Source organism: Stegastes partitus, unplaced genomic scaffold (assembly GCF_000690725.1).
Source record: "Stegastes partitus isolate 25-593 unplaced genomic scaffold, Stegastes_partitus-1.0.2 Scaffold1511, whole genome shotgun sequence".
Taxonomy (NCBI): domain Eukaryota; kingdom Metazoa; phylum Chordata; class Actinopteri; family Pomacentridae; genus Stegastes; species Stegastes partitus.
The window spans coordinates 139837-163159 of record NW_007579242.1 but is presented as its reverse complement, the minus strand read 5'-3'; the positions used below and the strand labels follow the sequence as shown (position 1 = coordinate 163159).

Below are 23323 nucleotides of genomic sequence, written 5' to 3'. Positions count from 1 at the left end.
GCACATTGAAAGATGCTCATTGTAAAAAAAAAAGAAAAAAGAAAAAAGTGTTTTTGGAATGTATGCGGCTGTTTGGTTGGACATCCGCTCGTCTGTGTTGCTCACATCCTTGCAATGTAAGTGACTGATCTGACATTAGCATAGTGGTTATATTTTTCTCTTCCAATGCGGCTATTGTGCGCGGGTTCCTATTGAGGGCCTCACATTACAAGTCCACAGTGCAGCTATTGTATCCTGACAAGGACCTTTCACACACTCATTGCCAATACTAGCACTTATTGGCAGATTCACAGTGTAACAGTCACACTCTTGCAGGTGTGGAAATTTCCATGAGGAGCCCCACACTGCAGGACAAGCTTAAGAAGAATTTACACAAGCACTCATGTTTCAGCTGTCATGTCATATGTAAAAAGGCGTCCAACCAACTGACCACCCAGGAGACCACTCAACACCCAATTTAGATTAGATAGGTGGTCTTTCCTCTGAGAACATCTGTACTGCTGCTCCCACAGAAGCAAGCTGCCTCTGCTGTGGGACTGATTATTGCATCTGCAGGACCAGCTAACTTTGATTAGACAATAGCATTGTGCTATCAAGGAAAGGCGCTGTGATCCAAGTTAGAGGGAAGGGCTTCCCTTTGTACAGACTTATCTCCTCTTGGCCTCAAATCAAGGTTGCGGCCGCATTCCTAGCTTTCAGGCTCATAGAGCCACAGTTTAAACACATCTTCAAATTGTAAGCTGATATCAAGATTGTGCAAATACTCTATATTCTTGAGCTGGAGCTGGTGCGTAGAAGACAACAGGCTTACCAGGATCCTCATCCACACCCTGACGCCACACCTCCACGAAACTGTCACATGTGACACTCCAGAAGGTGCAATGATGACACTGTTGCAGTGCAAACAAAAGGAAGTTACAGAGCAATTAAGTTTCATAGGCTATACATTCAGTTCAGCTGTTTTGGGAGATTTTTTCTTTCTTTCCAGCAACCATGTGGTAAAAATGACTGAAAACATATGTAAGCAAAATGAAAATTGCAAATGGGAGGTGCGTTTTAGAGTTTTGTTTTTTTTTTTCTAGCCATGAGTGTCAGCTTCCTGATCATGCAACCGCTGGAAAGAGTTAGAAAAAAAAAATCTGCGTTATCGAGCCCACAGCTGCTGTTGCCCAATCGAGACAGCAGTGGGGGAAAGTGGGCCGGGCTGCGCCTCCCCAGGCTTTATAAAATTCCCTCAAACATCCGCCTTGCGCTACACGTTATAAACAAAGCAACGCCACAGCAACAATTTGCGCAGTTTCAAAGAAAAAAGAGAAGTTTTGTGGACTTTTTTTGGGGAGTGTTCTTCTCGGGACAATCAGCAGTTAAACCAACAGGTAGGTTTCTGCTTTAAAATAGAAAACTTTCCCTCCCACAATTTTTTATTATTTTATAGGGATCTGTGCGCTTACTTCCTAGTCAGTTTGTCAACATGTTAGAACATGTTGTTTGTGCAGTTTGGCAGAACAGCTTAAATTGGAAAGAAGTGTTGTTCCACTTCATCATTAATAATAATATTAAAAAAAAAGATAAGAAAAAGTGCATTGTTTTGGTATTTTGTGCACTTGGGAAACACATGAAGGCTGTGCGTAATTGCATGCGTAAATGCGTTTTGGATACGCCTTTTTTTTGGACTTTCAATCATATTTCTCAAAATATGTGGTGTACATTCAATAGTAAGGAGTGGCACTGACATGCATAGCCAGCAAACAGGTAGCTTCTCAGTCATGGATCAACATGCTTTTCACACGTGACACCAGAGACACACACACACACACACACACACACACTCACACCGAAAACATGAAGCTTTTATGTCAAATGTCGCAAATATTATGAGGGAAGTAGTTGCATAACAAATCCTCTTTGCTTTCTAGCCCTAATATTAAGAAAACAAACACAAACACGAGGGTGGGAGGAGGGGAGTGGGGTGGTGCTTGCAGCAGGACAAATCAAAAATATGGAAAAATGGTGCTTTTAAAAAACAACTAATGTATTAGTGGAGGCCTGCCAAAAATATAACTGTAAAGCACATCCTACCATCAAAACAAACCTGCACACTGACCCGCTTTCTTTGTTTAGATTCCCTGCTAATTAAAATATTAAGAGATATAGTTAAATCCAGTCTTGTGTAAAAGATTATCTCCGTAGATGTTGTTGCCTTTCATGAGGACACATCTCACAGCTGCTCAAACCAGCGAGCTCGTGATGTTTTGATGCTCATGGACCCACCGGTGATCCCCTCAGACCCCCATCATGACCTCCCCGCAACAGCTGACTGGAGCCATGAAGAAACCCACATTTTGATATCTCTTACAGTCTGAAAATGTAGGTCTGGAAGAGCTTAAGTCCAGCAGGCCTGCTGCTGCTGCTGCTGCTGTGCTGATATTTCAGAACCAGGGATTTGACAGATTAAGCGAGTTCCCAAAGATTAGAGAAGCAATCATTGTTTCTGCAGATGGATGCATCAGCCTCGTGGATTTAAAAACTATATGGAGGCAATGGTGGAAGGTTGGCCTGGCCTTGATTCAGGCTCTCTAAAATTGAGACTTAATGTCCAAATCTAATCAGTACATATGCTTCTCTCTCTCTCCTCTCACTCTCTCGCTCGCTCAGCGAACAAAGAGAGAGTTTGAGCTCATGCTGTTTTGTAACTTGGATGTCCTGGCTTAAAGCAGTGTGTCGTATCTCTGGATTTACCATGGTAAACAAGCACTAATGTGCTATGTAGGCCTCCACCAGCGCTGTTGTTGTTGTTGTTTTCCTCTGAAGCTCAAACCACATTATCTCGCTGTTAAGTGAAGAGAGCCTGCTTTTTAGGAATCAGTACGTAATCAGGAGAATTCTGCATATCATGAAAGCTTTAAGGAGCGACACCTTATCATCTATTCAAATAGGGGCCTTTAATACTCAGTTTGTTTACTCCCAAATCTTGTTTTTAGAGATAATAGAAGCCCCACCAGCCAACATTTCACAGCGCAAGTATAGAGTTTGTGTTCTTTGGTATGCGTCTGATTTCGTGCTACATATTTTGGATCATCCCGAACCTATATCCTCCCACAGTTTCCTGTCCACGATTGCATAACACAGTCTCACTTCTGCCAGACCGAAGCTGTTTCAGTGAATAGTTGTGTTTTTCTTTTCCTACAGCTTGACATCTTTATGTAAAAAAGAAAAAAAGAAAAAAAAGTTTGAATAGTGAATCTGCGTGTAGAAACTGGTTTGACTCGGTTTAAGACAATGTGTGACTGTTGCCAATGACACCAGTTTGCAGAAACCCCCCTCTGCTGCAGCAGCAACACACAACCCCTGTGAGAATAAATACACTGCAGAAACTGTACTCACTTCCCCTTTTAGTGTATTTGTTCATGCATTTGGAAGCTATTTAAACTTCTTTCAAGTTTTCTGGGTTTCATTAAATTTATCTAGATCTGCTCTCCATGACAGCCTGTTGACATGTGTGAAATCATTACATAAGAAACATAATGGCAGCAGCACTCGTATCTTGTTGCTTGGGATGAGGACCTGTGGGGTTTGAACTAAAACATTTCCCTCTGCGCGCTCCTCTCGGCCAGGTGAAACATTAGCTCGGTGATGCGGACAGTTTGACGCACGCCACAGGTGTAAACAGCAGGTGACCCAGTTGTCTCAGCCTTCTGCCCAGCCAGACTCTGTCTCTGCTGCCAGCATGTTAACGGTGGTGATGGTAGTCGAGTCCAGAGGAATTTAGTTAGTTTAGTTTAGTTAATGAACTCTCTGGTGTGGTTTGATTTAAGTGTGTTTGCCAAAAGGCTTAAAATGGGCTTAGAGGTTGGCCCTCATGTTGACATGTGGACTTGTATTTCAGATTTTCTAAGCTAAAATGGCCGTCTTTCAACATTGTGATGATCATAAACATGCCTTCTCTCACATGGCTGTGGAATCTCAGCGGGGGCTGATCTCTTGTCCTCCTCAACAAAGCCCCTGCAGTGCACTGGTGGCCATGTTTCAGAAGGCCGCAGCAGACAAATGAACCTGTTGTTTGATACTCCTCTTCCTCTGCACTATTGTGAGATCTGGCTGGCACTGGTCTCCCAGTCAGAAGAGCATGTTTGTGCGAGACTGTGTGTGTGTCTAGGGTGTATTCTGCCGGGCAACCATATTTGAAACATAATGGATCACTGTCTCTACATTACCACCCGGCTCTGACGACCTCTGTGCAGCCCTGAAGGTTGATTAATTTTCTGCCGCTGCTGTATACAAAGAAAAACAGGAAAGACGGGGAGCACAAAACACATTGTGAGAGGCTGGAAAAGAGCAAACATAGCGACTGCATCCAAGCAGAAACCTAGACAAACAGAGAGAAGTGGCAGAATGCACAGAGCTTGGAAGCCAGCGGGGGAGCTGAAAAGAAGCTGGGATGTTTTGATGGGAACCAGGGCTTCCTGTATGTGGATGTGTGTCTTGGTCAGTCATGCCCCCCTTCAGCTGTGGGAGAGAAGAGGGCAAACCCCTGGCTCTCAGGAGCCACCAGGGCCAGTTGGACAAAGAGCCCTCTTTAACTGGCTAATTTCATTTGCATGCAGAGTCACAGCCTGCCTGCTCTAGTCCAACAGAGCATCATGATCCACACAGCTTGGCCTCTCTTCACCCTCCCTCTTCTTCCCTTTTTTTTTTCCTTCTGCCTTCCCAGTCTCTTTGTCTTTAGATCCCGTTTTTTTCTGTTCTATTTGAACAGGACTTTAGTGTTCCTCTTTTGAAAGAAAATTCTTGCCCAATCTTGAAACTAATATCAGGGAGGGACTGCTTCTGCTTTGTTAATAATCCACTTCAGTCCTCTCTTTTCACAGTGCATGTATGGTGGACGTACACGTATTCTTCTGCAGGGTGAAAAATTACTCCGAAATCACAGTTCGTCTTTTTCCACTCTGCTGGACCTCCCTTTTGTGGCTCCCCCACCTGCATACCCTGTTTGTCAGGTTGTGAGTCCTTGTCAGACGGCGTGTTGGTCTCTGATATGCGCTGTTGTCGGGTGGGGCTTCATGTTTGATGCACATGCTGGTGCAGATCACAGCTGCAAGCCTGTTCACGTACACCTAATATAGCAGTCTACATAAAATGATAGTCTCTTTGGCTTTGTGTGGATAGGAAACACACCCACCTCAACCTTCAAGCAGTCTGTCATTTTATGGCCTCAGGATCTTCAAGTCTGCCAATACTCACTTTTAAAAAGAGCTGTGAGACCCGGCAAGAGAGGGAAAGCATCTAAATTTATTGTAAAGAGCACACTAGTAAGTGCTTCCCCGCAGTTTGAAAAAATCAACACCTTATCCTAACATGTACTTTTACACCCCCATCATGCATCTGAAAAGCTCTGAACCTCCCGAACTTGTGTTTAAACACGACTCACTAATTATTCTGATCTCTCTGATTCTCAGGCTCTGCACCTCTTTGAAATGGACGACATCAAGGTTGTTGAGTCCAAACCCCTGCTGGTTGACAGGGAGCTGCCGGTATGTATGCTGAGAAGCCCCAAGTCAATGTTTGAAAGTAATTCCAAAATAGTATCCAATATATATATTTACATGATAGATTTGCACCAAAATGCACACCCCAACAGAAAACGATGTGATAAATGTTCCAGATATGATTACGCATCACTTTTCACATTCTGTAGATGCTACAAAAAATATTCTTCAATTATTGATCCTTTGTTCAATTAAAGGAGTTGTGTTGTTGAAAATATGCTCATGTTGATGTGAGAATACATTTGGTGACAGGATGGAGCTGCCTTCAGGATATTTGATTAGAGCGTCTTGCACCGTAACTGCATTAGTTTAATGTTTTCTGTTCTCTCCTTTCAGGGCTTGCGAGAGGCAGTACAGCAGCTTGTTACCCAGGTATGGCTCCTGCATTTATTTTTATTCCCGTCAGTCGTAAACTCTGTATTATCAGCTAGTGTCAACAAACTCTTCCAGTCACAGGCTGTATATGCTCACAGTTTTACAGCCGTTATTTAGCCTCGTCTACTACCATCTAGTGGCTACCGTAGAGAAATACTAAACCACTGGTCAACAGAGCTGCTTCGGTGTCTCATCCATCTTGGTGATGACCTTTCATCCGCTGTAATTTTATTAGAACTAAAATCTAATCAGGGCTCCACTAATTCAGTCAGATACTGAGAGGGATGAAAAACACGTTGGGCTGGATTTGTAAGATAACACAGAGTATCAACAGTTTCAGTTTCCTCTTGAGAACACACAAGTTGTATTGTGTTGTTGCTGCAGAGAGAGGACCGTCTTCAGTTGATTCAATTCAGTTTTGCTTACATCGCACAAATTCACTAAATCAGGCACTTTATATAGTAACGCTGAAGACTGTACAGTATAATAGTATGAAGGGAAACCCAACAAATCCAAAAATTCCCCTCTGAGCAGCCCTTCGATGACGGTTGAGGAGAAAAATCTCCAGTTATAAACAGGAAGAACCCATTCTCAGAACTAGACCCATCTGCCTCGACCAGTCGGGGTGAGAGTTAAGGGGAGAGACGAAAAAATAGCGGATAGAGCTCCGATAAATGCTGCGTATGAGAACAAAAAACACTGAGGGGTAGGTGAGGTCAGCAAGAAAGACGCTGCTTGCAAAAATGAATCCACTTTGATTTCAAGTGGTCTTGAAAGTGTCGTGCCATTAAGAAGAACGTGTTCTTTTGTATGTGAAATAAGACGGAAGTTTTATCAAGATCTTCAGTCATCAAATAGCCAGTTTGCTTTTGAAGTTCTTCGACTTTCTTTGGCGAGACACCGACTGATTGAATGACCTGAATTACACAAGTCAAGCGTCTGATAGCTCTGTGGCAGCTAAGCCTCCAACAATTGTTGACAACGGATTATTCGAGGGTGACAATAGTGAATTTTTCATGCCCGTACGCTGTCACGCAAATGCCTTTTACCCCACTTTGAATTTCATGGATGCACACACATGAAAGCGCACGTACACGTGTGCACTTACACACACACGTGCTGCCTTGCAGGATTATCCCTGCTGTGTAGCCTATGTGCCCTTCGGTGCCCTGCAACGGCGGAGGGAGGAGGGGAGCGAGGTGTAGGGAGTCCCGTACATTGCATCCAGTAAACAGGTTGGATGCCTACTTGGATGTTCCTCCAAAGCAGGTTCCATGCAGTCAGAACTGGTTTAGAAAACAAACCGCCTAAGAGGTCAGTTTGTACACTACGCCGACGGGTCAGGTCACTATGGGGCAGCTGTTGTTTACATGGTTAAATCCTCACAGAAAAAATACATGTTGATGAAAATATAGAAAAGGATGACTGCGTTCTTTTCATAATGACACACATTTAGAAGCGACATTTTTAGGTGGGAAGTTGCACTTCTCTACGGCTTCCAAGACAAGAATAATCCTTGAACTATATTAACCTTTTCATTTTGTTTGTTTTTCCAAATTTTTGGCACAACTAAATCAACTAATGAATTAAATCAGTCAGTGACAACATAGGACTCCTTCTGAAGACGTGTCAGATTTCTATCAAAACACATTGTTTAATGATTTCCAGCCTCGAGAGACATTGCAGATTTCCTGTTTCATCAGATGTTTTTCCTAAATATTGCTCATTAATGGCTGCCGCCTTGCCCTCATTCATTCATTCAGCACGTCTTTCCGCTGATCACACACACCTACTTTACTCATCCCGTCAACTCAGTAGCTCATGCCCCTGTATCTGACATTGGCTGATCCAATTTAGGGATATCTTCATCTAGAATTAGCTTGTTTTGACCAGCCTGCAAGGCACCATGGGAGGCTGGGAGCTTAGGCCAAGTGGTAAGCAGCGGGGGTATAAATGCAGCCCTCGGTGCAGGGCTCAACGACTTCACAAGCTCGCCAACTGTTGGATCTATAGCTCAGGGAGCCACCGTTTACTTCAGTTTTCAGCAGCGAACGGAGTTCAACACGTCTTCCGCAAGCATGGTTTTGGAGGATCCTGATGTGGAAATGATTGTCGATGAGATTGAAGTCTCCGTGAGTAGAGGAGAAGCTTTATTGAAACGTTTTCGTTGAGTAGTTTCCAGTGGATTTGCTGGATTATGCTGCCTGCTGGACGGCAGCTTCTGCAGTTTGTTGCTGCTGCGGTTGGAGTTGTTGAATAGGTGCAAAAATGGAGCGAGAGAGTTTAATGTTTATTTTTTTTGTGGCTCATTGGGAAGAGTGGATTAGATTTTAATGAGTGGGCAATCTTTGAAATGCAGCTTTAAAGTAGCTTAAAAAATTAAGCAGCTAAAAACGGCTTAAAATTTTGATGACAGAAAGAAAAAAAGTGTGACGAAGCTTTGGTGAAGCATTGTGTGAAGGAATTGATGCTGAGTGCATGAAGGAAGATGCTCTAATTTAGTCATTTTATGCAATTTCTGCTTAGTAATGGTTGTAAATGTGCTATTTTTTTAACAATGCGGACTATTATTGCATTAGGTATGAGGATGCACCATTTTTCTGCCTTTAGAAATAAAAAAATGAATTCCTGAATATATTTTGACAGCATTTTTAAATGGTCTCTAGGTTTTATTCTAAGCTTGGATATCATTTTACGTCTATAGGAGCACGATGTGGAGACTCCTCATGGAAGGCTTCACTGTACGATGAAGGGGGTTCCCAAGGGTGACAGACCAGTCATCCTCACCTTCCACGACATTGGACTGAACCGTAAGCCCGACTCCTTATTCTCCTTATTCAGCTCTACGAGGGCGAAACATCTGTTGTTGTTGTGCCTAAAGCTGGGGGTGCTTTTGAATTACTGTACCATGTGGGATCCGATTAAGTTCATCAAGCTAACTTTATACTGTTAACTCCAATCTAAACTCTTCCAGTGTTACGAAGTTAAATCTCACATTGGGAGGAAACATTTGCATGTTCTACAAAAACAAGCCGTCCGCGTCTTCTGTGTCTTTTCAGGTTTTTCAGGTTATTAGAGGTCTTTTCTTCCCCTCAGTCGAATATCACTCATCCTCCTCCTCCTCCTTTTTTTGTGCCCCATTTTTTTCCCTGTTATCCAGACAAAACCTGCTGGGACACGCTCTTCAACCATGAGGACATGGCAGAAATCATGCACCACTTTGCCGTGTGTCACGTCGATGCCCTGGGGCAGCATGAGGGCGCTAACACTTTTTCCACTGGGTGAGCCAAGCGCACAAACGCACATTAGACACCTAATGTATGTCAAGCAGTCTGCGACCTTTGACTTAACAGGTAGATCACTGCACATGTACTTAAGGCGACCTAATTTGACGAGTGTGTTGTAGGGACAGGTGTTTATCTCGTTCTGTCTAATCTCTGCTTTGATGGAGAGGACTTTGCCTCATATCAGCTCTACCTGAACGCAGTGTGAAAACTGAAAACGCCGATAACAATAAGTGATTAGATAGTGGATTTTTATTGAATTGGTTTGTAACAATAGGTGTTTTGTTTTCCAGGTATGAGTACCCATCTATGGACCAGCTGTCTGAGACTCTCCCACTGGTGCTGAAGCACTTTGGGTAAGTTGAGCTTCAGTTCCCACCCCGACAGTTAACTCTCCACATTTAAGATCTCTTCTAACCGGTTGTTCTAACAGTTTCCATGTATTTTTGTGCACACCAGCCTGAAGAGTGTTATTGGAATGGGCATCGGAGCTGGAGCGTACGTTCTGACCAGATTCGCTGTAAGTTTGCCCCCTCGTTTCATAATCACGCCTCATAATTTTGAGTTTTAATCAATCTGGGATTAGCAGAGCCAGCTAATGTGTTTCAGCTTTTTTTTTTTTGTGCTGATTTTGGCAATATAGCAGTGCTTATTGCTTGAGCCTGCTGAGCCATAAAAGCCTCAGGAATGTACTCGATCAGCTCAACACTAACACTGTGCTCGATAGGAAGTCTCGCTGTGTTGACACAAGGCTGACGGAGATACAGATTTTAACTCCTTGCAGCAGCTTTCTCTGCAACTGAAACTACATTGTACACCGTGACACAATATATTAATTTAACAGGCAATACCTCTTTGAAGAGACTTACATCGGTTCCAGGCAGGAAACACAAACTATCCCTGGAAACCTAACAAAAATAGAATAAATCAGTCACAAAGTAATCCGATATGATCATGTGACAGATTTCAGCCTGCAACCTAAATAACTCCTTGAAATGACCCACGAACAGCACAGACTCCAAAATCCCCAAAACACTGAAGGCCACAAGCAAGAGCACCCAGTTTTTGTACATCTATTTAAATATTTTTTGCATTTATAGTGGTAAGAAGAAGTTAAGTAGCAAAACTAATTGTCACGTTTCATGTGGTTTTAGCTGGACTATCCCAACATGATGGAGGGCCTGTTGCTCATCAACATCAACCCATGTGCTGAGGGATGGATGGACTGGGCTGCACACAAGGTAATAAATCCACATTCACAGCTACAGCAACAATGACAAAGCAATAACTTAGAATTTTGGACGTGAAGCTGAATGAACTTTTTTTTGGTCTGACTTCAGATCAGCGGCTGGACCCACGCCATGCCTGACATGATCATCGGCCACCTCTTTGGAAAGGTACACATTCAAATTCTGTTTAAGGATGTTGGGATTTTTATTGAAATCTAGTAAACTCAGTTGTTTTTACTTTTAGGTCTTATTGAGTTAAACACATTTATGTTTTGGTCATCACAGGAGGAGATCCACCACAACCAGGACTTAATTGCAACATACCGCCACCACATCCTAAACGACATGAACCAGTTTAACCTGCATCTCTTTGTCAAGTCCTATGAAAGGTAACCGCAACAAAGGCTAAAATTCACATTTTAATAAAGTAAAAGTGGGATTTGTTTAAGATTTCTAACCTGAGTGTTTGTTTACAGTCGGAGGGATTTGGAAGTCGAGAGGCCGGTCCCTGGAAGCAATGTCAGAACCCTCAAGTAAGTTGTTGTCAAGCAGCATCGCTTTTATTCAAATGATAGTGTCATTTCTAGTGTTTGATCAACATTGAATGCATGTGTTTCTTTTCTGCAGGTGCCCTTCCCTGCTGGTGGTTGGCGACAATTCTCCCGCTGTTGAGGCTGTGGTGAGTTGAGACATTAAGACGAGACTTTAATGCTAATGATTAGACTTCCCACCACCGTTATAACGGTTAACTTGTGCTGGACGTGTTTTCCATTCACTTTGGTCGTCTGTTTAAGCCCAAGAGATATACAAGATTAAACGCATGAGGACAACATGTCTTAAGCAGGAACAGTGTTGGGAACTTAGAGTAGTTTCAATCTGTTAAAGTTAAGAGATATGTGTGACTGTTGCTGCTTTTAGCTCCTAAAGGGCCCCAAATCTTCCAAAGAGCATTACTGATTTCTATTTATTACCCTTCAAGTTAAATGCAAACATCATAAAAATACTTGCCTTAATAGATGTCTTTGATTTGTACCTACAGGTTGAATGCAACACCAAGCTGGACCCAACAAAGACTACACTGCTCAAGGTGAGCGACCCGTTTCTGCCCCTGCACCTCCTGCCCCATATTCTCATTCAGATTATAATAGCCTTGATGGAAACACGTCACCTGATAAGATTCCAGTGGCTCAGCATTTACCTGGTGACTTATTAACCGGCTATGTGACAGCTGAATGCGTCCTCACAGGCGCAGTGCCGCGACTGACCTACTTGTGTTGGCCTTTGGCAACCTTAAATGATCCACAAGCGAAAGCAAATGGCTGTTAGACTCAAAATGGGTGCTATTTATTGGGGTTAACTGTTCAGGGTCTAGAGGAACACTGATTGGAGGCGGCAGGGACAAGGTGTTCACCGTGTTCAAATAGGACATGTTGAACATAATGGGGGGCAATGGCTTGTGTCCACTGCTCTGCAAATGTACAACACGCTAAACTCTAATGGCCTCTTTTGTGTTTTCCCTTGTCTCTCCAGATGGCTGACTGCGGTGGCATGCCCCAGGTTGACCAGGTGTGTATGTCTGTTTGTGTGTCAGGAAAAATACATTTTAAAAAAAGCCCTGCGAGGCATTGATGTTATAGAGCAGGCTGGACGAGGGGTCAGATAATCTGCACGGAGGGGTCAGGTGGAGGGGTAGATGGCATAAGAAGGTGGTACTTAAGAGCATTAACAAGCACCAGACATGGACCACAGTTGTCAGGTTGTAATCCTCCCATGCTGCACAGCACCTGCTCGTAGCAGCTGTCATATCTCAGATCCAGGGCAGAGAGCTGCTGGATGAGAGACCGAGTTTGTCGATGTTATGTAAACAAGTGTGATAATTAATGATTAGAGGACTGATTATCTGTCTTTCTCTGCAGCCTGCCAAACTGACAGAAGCTTTCAAGTACTTCATTCAGGGCATGGGATACAGTAAGTATTCAAGACGCGCCGTGTTATCAGTTTGTATGCAGTGCTCAGATATGATAAGGTTAAGTTTGCCTCTACCGACTGATAATGTTCTTTAAAAAATAAGATTGCACTGCAAAAATGCATGGAAGGATAAATGTTTACAGACCTGTTAGAGATGAGTTTTCTGCCACCTTGTGGACAGATGAGGGTTTTGTGTTACAAATGAAATGGCTCATGAATTCACTAAGTTGTAGCTTATAGTCAGTCTAATGATGATCCATAAGTTAATTAAAATATAGAGTACACTTAGAATATTAATGGAGGAAGTGTTCAGATTCTTTACTTAGAAAATATAAGTTCAGATCTAGTGGCTATTATCTTTCCATTTGATGATTATTACTGATGCATTAATCTGGAAACAGAATTTTAATGTTTTACTCGTTTAAAAATATTTTTCTGCACAGTAACGACTAACTACAGCTGTCAGATTATCATAGCGAATAAAAATGCAACATCTTTTTAAAAGTTCAATATAGAGTTGCATGAAAATTGAACCCCCTCCTCTTCCCCTCAGTGCCCTCCGCCAGCATGACCCGCCTGGTCCGCTCCCGCACCGCCTCCGGCTCCAGCGTCACCTCCTTCGAGGGCAACCGCTCGCGCTCCCACACCAGCGAGGGCAACCGCTCCCGCTCGCACACCAACGAGGGCAGCCGCAGCCGCAGCCACACGGCCGACGCCCAGCACGCCCGCTCCCACATGGACACCTCCGCGGACAGCACGGCCAACAACAACGTGGACCAGGCCGTTCCCAAGTCCACCGAAGTCTCCTGCTAAGTGACCCTCCGTTTTGCCAGACGCCTCCCACCCCCCAACCCCTTCAAAAAAACAAAAAAAAAACCACTCAAGGTCCCTTCGGTTTGTGCTGCGCCGTCTCTAATTCACACACAGGCAATCCTACGCACACACGATGTAGAGAAAGATTGTATACCTAGAGTTGTAAAAGCGCACAATGGACACTCGCCTGCAGAGGTGCGGCTGAGATGCCCTAATTTGAAAATATGTCTTTTGAGTAGGAGGTGAAGGTCAACCGTTTTTGCATGCTTTGTCATCCTGAGGGAACTAATATCTGAACAGAAAATGTTTCAGTTCCTCAGTCAGGTGAGTGTAATTAAAGGCAGCGCAGCACTCGGGGACGCCGAAGCAGAGAATGTCGGAGAAAGCTGTGGCTGCGAGTACACCAGCTTGTAAATGTATCTCTTATAATTTCTCATACATTAAAACCAATTAATTTCCACTGCAGCATTCCCTCACCCTGTTTTTATCCATTTTTACCATATTGACACAGCTTTCTCAAATATACCCGACTGTAAATGTCTGTTTTCTGTTCTTACTGTAATTGTCTGATCATTTATTCTTTTGTTTTTTTTCTTTCTCCATGTCTGAAGTGTTGTCGTTTGTACGTAGGAGCAGATTTGTAGACTTGGAAAGAGAATGTGGAGGCACTCGGATGAATAATTGCATTTGTAACTTTGAAAATTAAGGGACAAACTTCAAGTATATCGTGTATATACAGCGAATAATGTTTCATCCTGCGTCTTGCGTCCATTTTTTTTTTTTTAGTTTGTCTGTTAGTGAAACCATTTGCTATATCAGCTCACAGATGAAATTTTTAATACATCGTTTCGGGAATAAATTTTTAGTACATTCCACTGAGACTACGCTTCGTCATTAATCAAAACACTCTGAGATACAAATTCGAAAGCTTTTACATTATATGCTTTATTAATGGATCATAACTTCAGACATAAACGTTTCTTTCCTCTTCTTTTTTTTTTTAAATGATGATTTCTATGCAATCAAAGCACAAAGGAACAAAAAAAACAAAAAACGTGCCATGGAATTGTTGACTTTATAGACGTGATGCTCCTATGTGGTTGTGGATTTTATTTGGGTGAGTGAAGAGATAGGTCCACATGTTAACATGAGGATAGCCATAGAACTTACCCGACACCTTCTACTCCTGTATTTTACTTGCACTACAGCAACATTTTACTTTGTAGAACACATACACACAGCTTTGTAAAGATGCGATGCACAACCGTCTAATGCTGTAGAAAAGCATTAAAATGACATAACAGTTTGTATTTATTAAAAAAATGACAATAAAAAAAACAAACAACTTGTAACAGATCTTCCCTGATTGTGTCATTCTTGCATATTTAAAGATGGAATCCTAAAAACGAGGCTTTGTCTTTGGCGTCTGAGTCCATCCCTATTTTTTTTTAAACTTTCATCATGAAGAAAATTTAATGAGCTGCATACCCACAAGTATAATCTATGTAGAGTTCGAAGACAGGCAACGTTGAGCATCCCATCGCATATGTTACTACATATGCAAAAAAAAAAAGCCACATAAATAAATTAAACCTTCAATATTTCACATGCTCTGTTTGAAAATTTTCATTTGCAAAGAGTTCTTTTAAAAAGCACCCCACGCTTTATGAATCCATTCCGGAGACACATACATATTTCATATTTACAGATTTTTCCAATAGGAAAAAAGGCCGTAAGAAAAATACCTTGTACATAATCATTACAAATACAAAACGTAAGAAATAAGAAGTCAGGAAAAAGGTAGGATGAGAGCACACGTCACTGCTCAGTTCACCACCTCGGGGTAACCGTAGTAACTCTCCAACTCGGCGAATATGTCATTAGGGTTCTTGCAGCTGAGGTTGCAGAAGCAGGCCTGAACCCACATCATCTTCCAGGTGAATCCCGTCCCATTAGGGCACTCGAACTCCACGTCGATGGTCTTGGACTTGTAGGGGATGCAGCAGCGCTCGTCGGTGCAGACTCCGCAGTATTTGGGCCGGTACTGCTTCTTGCTGGTGCAGCCGGAGATGGTGAGGTTGGAGGGCTGATCTTCCCTGTAGATGTTCAGACATTTCTTTCCAGGCTGAAGGGGGAAAAAAGACGATGTTTAGTCTGAAAGTTTTTTATTAATTTTTACCATCGTTAGACCAGATTCAGATGCAGAATCCCCACCTTGATGTGTTTGGTGATGTCGACCTCGCATGGCCGCAGGTTGCAGAGACGGGACTCTTTGACCAGCTCACACTGTTCGTTGGCGTTGGAGATCCTCATGGACAGGCCGCGGCCACACGTCTTAGAGCAGGGGCTCCATGAGGTAGTCTGGGTGATGCAGTTCTTGTGCCAGCTCCTGGTCTCAGCTGGGTAGGCTGGATCAGCAGAGATGGAGAAGCACGATGAATAAATACATCATGTCATGTGCACAAACTCTATTACTGTTTACAGCTTTAAGCCCTGCTGGTTCTCCACCACTAAGCTTCTTCGAATGCACAAATTTGACAAACAAGATTAAATAATGAGGTAAATAAAGCTGCAGTTCTGGAGCCATGTTTTTATAGGACCAGCAATCTACAACCCAAAGATGTTAATGTACAGTGTTATAAAACAGAGGAATGGAATTTGAGAAGCCAGAGAAAGAAAACTCTGCATTTGCTTGACATAAAAGACAAACAATTGATTAACATAATACACTAGTTCACATTCATTCCAGTACTAACTAATCATTTTTGCAGCACTAACAGGTTGATTTCTTAATATATTGCTGACAAATGGAAGTTCAGTGAGTTTTAGTAGATTTCGTGGAGCGTCTCTGTTCCATGTTTGAGAACACATGAGATGCAAAGTTACACTGCATCCCTTTTTTGCGCCCCATCTGCTTTTAATCTAAATTGTTAAACTGCCCGCTCGTCTGGATCTAATTTGTTTCCTTATGCAACACAAAGAAATCTTCGTTCACATTCTTGCCTCCGCAGCACCAAATGACTGGAAACTGGACATGACCCAAAGAACAGTGTGAGGGCTTCCACAGGAAAGGATCGGTCTGTTGCTACACACACACACACACACACACACACACACACACTCAGACAACAACACACCAAACCTCATGCTCCTCCTGGACCACATAAGCACTTTCTGAGAGCCGCTTTCAAACACAGCTGCTTCTGTTTTACTTCTCAAGATAATTTTTTGATGAAAAAAATGTGTACATTACTACTGTAACCAACCACTAATACGCAGAAATATTCAACATTTTGAAATTATATGAAGTCATTCAGAGTTTTTGTATGCGCATGTCTGCCTTTTTCTGACTTCTTACAGCCTTTTTTAACAGTCTAATACATGCATCTGTGCGCAGAACTCCATCAATCTTCAGTTTTAAGAAGTCCTTTAACCTGAGAGTTAGTTTGCATAAATCCTAAAGTAATGACACTGAGTCAGGTTAATTAAGAGTCAATAAAATCCTAAAGATTTCCTAGTTTATTCCACAGAATTAACTCCATTCACTTGAGCTGAGGGCCGTTTGGTAGCTTCACCGAGCGACCACATACTCCACCACTGGTACTTCCATCCAAAGTGCCCTACCCTCTACTGCATGTCGCGGCGCTGTCTTGCGCCCCCTCTTGGGTTCGTCACAGATCCACTGCTCGCAGCACATTCCCCGGACTTTGACCCGGCGTGGGGTTTGGCACCACACTCGGGGAGGCTGGGACTCGGTGCACAGCGCCACGCAGCCGATGGCACCGTTCACGCACACGCACTGGTATTTGCAGCTGGGCTTGAAGCTCTGGCCGTTACGGTAGATCACGCCGTCGTGCTCGCAGCCGGTTCCCACCATATCTGGCAGAGAGGGACGACAGGCGGCCGCACATTATAGAGACGTGGAGGGAAAACTGCAAACACATGGAAGCCCCGGAGGTTTGTGCTGCTGTTGGGACTGCGTTGTATCACACAGAGAGATGCTGCTGTTGTATTTTAGGCTGTCGTGGCTGATATGCATGAAGCGGACAAAAAAATAGAAACATTCGTCAACATTATACAGTTTAACAGCATCACAAACTGGGGCTTCCAAAATGAGCATACAGTTGAATCAACACCTCTTAAACACAATTTTGACCAAAAACTTTACATTTTTAACTTCATAGAGGTTGGATTCATTGCAGGACTGTTAGTTTTAGTTAAAGTGGCACCCGGTTGTGTAATAAAGTTTTGGCATTTAAAGCCTGAGCTGCTGTGAATGAAAAAGCCGCTTTCTGCCTATAGGCCAATAACAAACCCTCAAACCAATAAATTTTTGTTTTTTTACAAGCAACACTACAAATTTCATCACAAGGAAAGCATTTCCCTCTCCGTGCTTTGTTTGGAGACAATAAAGACGTGTGTGGAACATATGCAGCAACAGTCACCGTGAATGAATAAATGAAAAGACTGCATCCCCAAATGATTCTAAACTCTGTGAAAAAATGACAATATAAAATATGTAAAATGAAAATTAAAAAAACAGGTCTTCTTTGTTGTGTCATGATCACACGATTATTTGCATCGCAGGTCTTCTTTGCGAGTCGCTCTTGCAATGTGCCGCTCACAATAGTGGAGTGAAAGACAGCACTGGTCTTAATGTCAAACACAGATTAGTTCTAAGACTACACAGTCTGCAGAGATGCAGTAAAGAGGCCAGTGGTTCTCAGAATACTAACAGTGTAAACATTTCTTTGTAAGTATTGCGACTTGGATATCATTTTCAACATGCAAACATCAACAAAACAATTTCGGAGGTCAAAAAGTCACTTTCATGTGTGGTTTGCAACTCTTGCCATTGCATTTAGATGTCATTTTCTTATTTATTTATCTTTTATCTTTATCTATTTATTACATTTAGCATCATCACATGTCACAGCAGCAAACAAATAGCTGCATAATAATGTCTTCATGCAGCTACAAACGAGAAACATGGAAGAAATCTGAATGATGATGTAAAAGGCGACATTAAAGTGCAACGTGTTGCCAAATAGCGCCTCTCCCGTTACCATGACGACCAGAGTTTATATGGCAGCAAACACCTGAACTACTCAAATCCAATCTTGCACTTTAAACTGCAGTGTGATCAGTGAAGCAAACATTACAAACTTAACTGGGATTTTTCTTGCCGTGTAACAGTTGTTTGTTTCTGTGAGTGACACTTACATGCACACACTCCTTTTTCGTACCTAGGCTTGTCCGAGCTGTAGTCGCAGTACAGTCCCTTGTGGTAGTCGCACGTGTCCGCCTCGTTGCACACCTCGCCCACCTGCCGGGCGCAGGTCTTGCAGCAGTCGCAGCCGTCCATGAGGAGGCTCACACCCGGCGGGCACTTGGGGGCGGCCTCGGGACACTCGCAGGGCCACTTGCAGAACTGCGTGCGGTTGTACGAGTCTGCGGTCGGGGACACGGCGGCTGTGGTGGGCGGCATGGCAGTGGAATTCAGGGAGTAGGCCTGCAGAGAAGAAAATGGACAGAATATAAGCAAAACAAGCCTTCAAAGCCTCTCAGATGAACAAATCGAACACAAGGCAAGATGTGCAGCTCATTTTATTTTTCGTTAAATATAATCACTAAATGACTAGTGGCGTTGTGCACGAGTGAGCCTGCATTAGTGAAAATTGTGACTTCTGTAGCTGCTTCATTGTGTTCGCGCAGAATCAAAATGCCATTTCTTATTGCATGAAAGGTGTTTGACCCCCTGTGGAGAGGCAATAATCTTAATATCTTAATCCGGAATTCCTTCATATCCAGCCCTCTTTGCTAACCCCGTCTCAGTAGGCAACTCATCTGACACGTCGCACATCCACCATTTATCCACTTCCGCTTCGCTGCCTTCATGACTGCTGAAATTCAATTCGGTTTTATGTATACAGCACAATTTCATTTAGCATAAATCCTCTTCACATAGTAAGGTCAAGACCTTAGACAATTATATAGAGACACCCTTTGAGCAGGCACTTGGCAGCAGCAAACTCCCCCGAGGTCATGCTGTGCAATAAATTAAATAAGGCTATAAAAATGAATGAAACACCCAGTGGAGATAATCTTATTAAATCAATGTCGGGGTCCAGCTTTGTGTGTTCTGTCACCATATTTAACATCCACAACTGTGCTGAATAGTTGCAAAATCCTGCCAATGAAACTTAATTTCTCCCCCCTCAGCGTGTTTCGACTCCTACAAGCTGCTCCGTGTCGCCAAGATCACACAGTAAAGAGCTTTGCAGCTCTTAAAAGCAGATGTTCTCGCTGCAACAGGCCACACGAGGCACATTAACAGCCCACTGCTTGGAGATTAGAGTTGGACGGTGGAGGCTGAGCAGAAGAAACTTTTTGATTTAGGGACGCATCTTTCAACAACAAGCAGCGCACGCAAGGGTCTAAATTAAATTCTTCTTGTTTTAGGAACAGGGTGTGGTGGAAGAAAACGCCAGAAAAATGGTCTCCAGGTTGTCGTTTTGTTTTTCGTGAGACACTGAAGCTTCCTTTTTATGGGAAGAAAAGCCACATTACATTTTTGCTGCAAATAGTTTCACATAAAACTTTATATTGTGGAAGCCTGATTTGTATTTTTGTTGTTAAAAATCCACTAAATGTCAACCCACTTTGCGGTGATAAAAAGATCACTGAGGATCTGTATGAATGAGACACACTGAAGCTGTTGCAGGAGCCACGTCCATCACAATTACCACAGTGTGGCCGGGCCTAAACAGGAAGTGACTGGAGGTCCAATGTTGCCAGCGTGCTCATAAATCAGAACGCGACCCATATTCTTAGAGCAGCGGAGCACTTAAGCGAGGAGCACGCGATCCATAAAAGACACACATACACATGGATGCGCGCTTAATCCGCAATTAATTGTGAGGCGTACCCTGCGTGTCATTTTCCTGGGCTTGTTCTCGGCACTTCAGTGGAATTTATGCTCATATTAATAACTGCTCTGTATGGTGTTGAAAGCTAATGCAGATAAATGAGCTTTAATCGCCGCTGTGCCACTAAGCCATCCCTCAGAAGAGTTAATTTAGCCTGCAGCCATCGGGCTAATTTGCAAAAAGGAAAAACAAATATCAAAACGGGCACAGGCGCTCTAATGGAGATCACAGAGAGGTAGCTGCTTCACAAGATAATTATGAAAACTTGGGCTTAATGCCATTATGCACCACAGAATGAGCCGGCTAATCAACGCTGGGTTTAATGCAGTCACCACCAGTGAAGCGGTTTATCTTCTCCGACTAAATGCTGCATGATTCTATAAAAGAAATGTTTAATCACTGTCAGAAAAAAACTAATGCATCAGAGAAAGAGCTCATCTAAAAAAAGGAGCAGACATAGTTTGGTGATCTTGCAGATATCTGTGCAATCAGGCCCTCAGTAGATGATCTCCTTTCCACTGTGACCTCAAATAGTTGTGGTGTTTTGCTGATAGCCGGGTAATAAAAGTGCTGTTTTCTCTGTTGCGAGAGGTGATGAGTACCGATGACCCTGCCGGTTTGATGTTTTCCTCCTGTCGGCCTGTGGCCACGTCAGATGACCCGTGGGAGCCGATTCAGCCGTCCTCGGGGGAGAGGAAAACGTTTAAGAAAGAAGTCCAGATAATACCAGGGGGCAAAGGAGAAAGCGCTGCTCAGGCACTGTTGTTTTTTAACTTCTATCTCAAAGCCACTTAAATGGAACTAGTGCGAAAAATATATTTTAGGGAAAAATACATCTTTTTTTAGACAAACTTGATATTTGTTCCAGTTATTATACAAGGCTACTACTTGCTAAATAACAACTAACAGTCTCACTATGCCTCTAACAGAACAACCCTTCATATATGCCCAAACCATCACTGTTTATATTCATTGTTTATCCAAGCAGTTTCCAAAAGCTGGTCCACACAGACTGATCCACAGATTTACTAAGTGAGAGACAGATGAGAAATAAAAGAAAACAGATGAAGCCATTCGGGGAGCAGTTCCCCAAATAACCACCAGGTGGCAGTAAAATACAGCAAACTGTGGAAGCCGCGGGGTGATCAGCATCTCACACTGCAACTTGAACTCCAGAAGCATCGAGGACATTAATGAGCGGTCTTAGAGGATGTCAGAGAAGGAGAATAATGCGATCAGATAAAGAAAAAATACAAAATGGAACTTGTTTTTAGGAAAACATCTGCAGATGGCCTCATGAATATTAATGAGATGCTGTAATAAGTGGAAAAAAAGGAGGGAGAAAGTGCAAGCAAAAATGTAAATAGTCAAGTCTTGAAAGGTTGGATTAAATGGGATTAATCTGTCATAAATGTGGTGAATATAAACTCCCCACTGAGTAGCAAAAACACAGATTCCTATAAGAAAATCTAAACATTATGTAGTTATGACGAAGAGATGGGATTTTTCACTAAAACCGACTGTGAAGCAAACAAACACACTGCAAGTCTTTATATCTTCTTATGATGCATCTAGAAACACTGACACTATCTAACAGAGATGCATATTCCCAGGATTTTATCACTTCACTGATCTCCTGCATCTTAAAAAGTCAAACATGCAGTTCGCACATTTTTTAAAAAGAAGAAGAAGAAAAAAAAGAGAAGAATTTGAGAAACCTCTCCACATCCATCCCACCTGTTGAATCCCAGCTGCTGTTAGAATCCACAACAGGAGCCAACTCATCACTGGTGAGGAACCGCACATGCATTGAATCCAGAAGTGAGTTCGGGGGGTGGTGGGGGGTCTTTAAACGCACCACACGCAGCAGTCCGCAGGTGAGCTACATCCTCGTCCCCTCGCCGACATCTCCGCGCACCTCGAGTCTGCGTCCGGAGCCGCGCTGACAGCCTGTTAAAGAGTCCGGGCTGACGTAAGGTCTGAAGGGACGCATACTTTCTGACAGGGGACGGTTTCCTCTCCTTTCCCTCCGCTCCACTTTCACCCGAGCCTCCTCTTCAGAGCATTGGCAGCCTCGGTGGTTTGGGCGTGTCCGGAGGATCCTCTGGAGGGACTCTGTGACGCGCCTGCTTCACTTTGGGATTAAAAGGACAGATCCGTGTGTTTTATAACTGCATGTGAAAGCAGTAAAAACCCATCCCTCCTCTCTCTCCGTAATCAGATCTCTTCTTGATTTCTTTTTAAGTAGTGTGGGGGGACACAATCCAGGAGCCTCATTCTGGGCAAAAATAGATTAGAAAAATCAACAACAAAAAAAGCAGACATTCAAAATCTTCCTTCCTTCTCATTTCATTACAAATAACAGCACCAATGGACATGTGGCTCCTATTTTCAGACACCAGAGTCACATGTGCACATGTAATCCTCCATCATTTAGATCACATTGTCACTCTGGCCACTGATGGTCTTGCACGTTTTGTGAGCCAGAAACTGACTTTAAATCATATAATTTGAATACCGCAGCTTCAGTCATTGTTTAGTGTTATTTATTGTTCTCTTATGTATTGTTTGTCTGTTTTCTAACTCCTCTCCCGGGAGTTTTTTCCCCCCCATCTTCTTCCCACTGTTGCCAAGAGCTTTCTCAAAGAGAATCCGAGGGGATCTTTGGATTTGTTGGGTTTCTTCCTGTACTTTGGTACGATCCTCACCTGTGTCGTGCTTTGAGATGACAAATGAAATGGAGTTAAATTGTATTAATATATATATATAATTCCTATCATTTGAAATTGAATTTCTTAGATTGAAATTCAAATTCAGTTTAAAATAATATTGAAATTCAATGCTTAAAAATTCCAATTTGTTTCTTCAAATTCAGTGAAAGTCAAATGATGTGATTCAAATTCAGTTATTTATGCATTTGTGGGACTGTAAAGGCATTGAACTTAATGTTTAACTACTGAATTCAATCATTTTTGTTCATGGTAAAACTGAAATGTATGTGAATTTAAGAAAAATTAAATTAAAGAAATATGTACAGCATCTACAGGTGGATGTATGTATAGTTTAACTCTTACAGTGATACAGTGAGCTGTTATAATATTTATATATTTTTTTAAATGCACAAGTGAACAGCTGAACTGAATCGAGTAGTCCTGTGGATTTTCTTTAAGCGCTTAAAA

The 23323-nt window shown here is 42.7% G+C and overlaps 2 protein-coding genes across 3 annotated transcripts; one reads left to right on the top strand and one right to left on the bottom strand.

Moving 5' to 3' along the window:
- Positions 1–1238: 1238 nt before the first annotated feature.
- On the top strand, positions 1239–14088 carry ndrg1a (N-myc downstream regulated 1a). 2 transcript variants are annotated; one of them, XM_008300214.1, is made up of 16 exons: positions 1239–1376; positions 5457–5531; positions 5883–5918; positions 8626–8731; positions 9082–9202; positions 9499–9561; positions 9665–9725; positions 10360–10446; positions 10546–10602; positions 10720–10823; positions 10911–10967; positions 11062–11113; positions 11474–11521; positions 11965–12000; positions 12351–12402; positions 12956–14088. In XM_008300214.1, the coding sequence occupies exons 2-16, from the start codon at positions 5475–5477 to the stop codon at positions 13213–13215; spliced, it is 1197 nt and encodes a 398-aa protein (XP_008298436.1). In that variant the 5' UTR covers positions 1239–1376; positions 5457–5474; the 3' UTR covers positions 13216–14088. The 2 variants fall into 2 exon arrangements, with proteins under 2 accessions (XP_008298436.1, XP_008298437.1); XM_008300215.1 differs by lacking the exons at positions 1239–1376; positions 5457–5531; positions 5883–5918 and adding an exon at positions 8000–8053.
- Positions 13801–22152, bottom strand: ccn4a (cellular communication network factor 4a). Its single transcript, XM_008300217.1, has 5 exons — positions 21882–22152; positions 18439–18727; positions 16840–17094; positions 15430–15623; positions 13801–15340 (listed from the first exon to the last, which is right to left on the bottom strand). Exons 1-5 carry the CDS (start codon positions 21948–21950, stop codon positions 15041–15043), a joined length of 1107 nt encoding a protein of 368 aa, XP_008298439.1. The 5' UTR covers positions 21951–22152; the 3' UTR covers positions 13801–15040.
- Positions 22153–23323: the final 1171 nt, after the last annotated feature.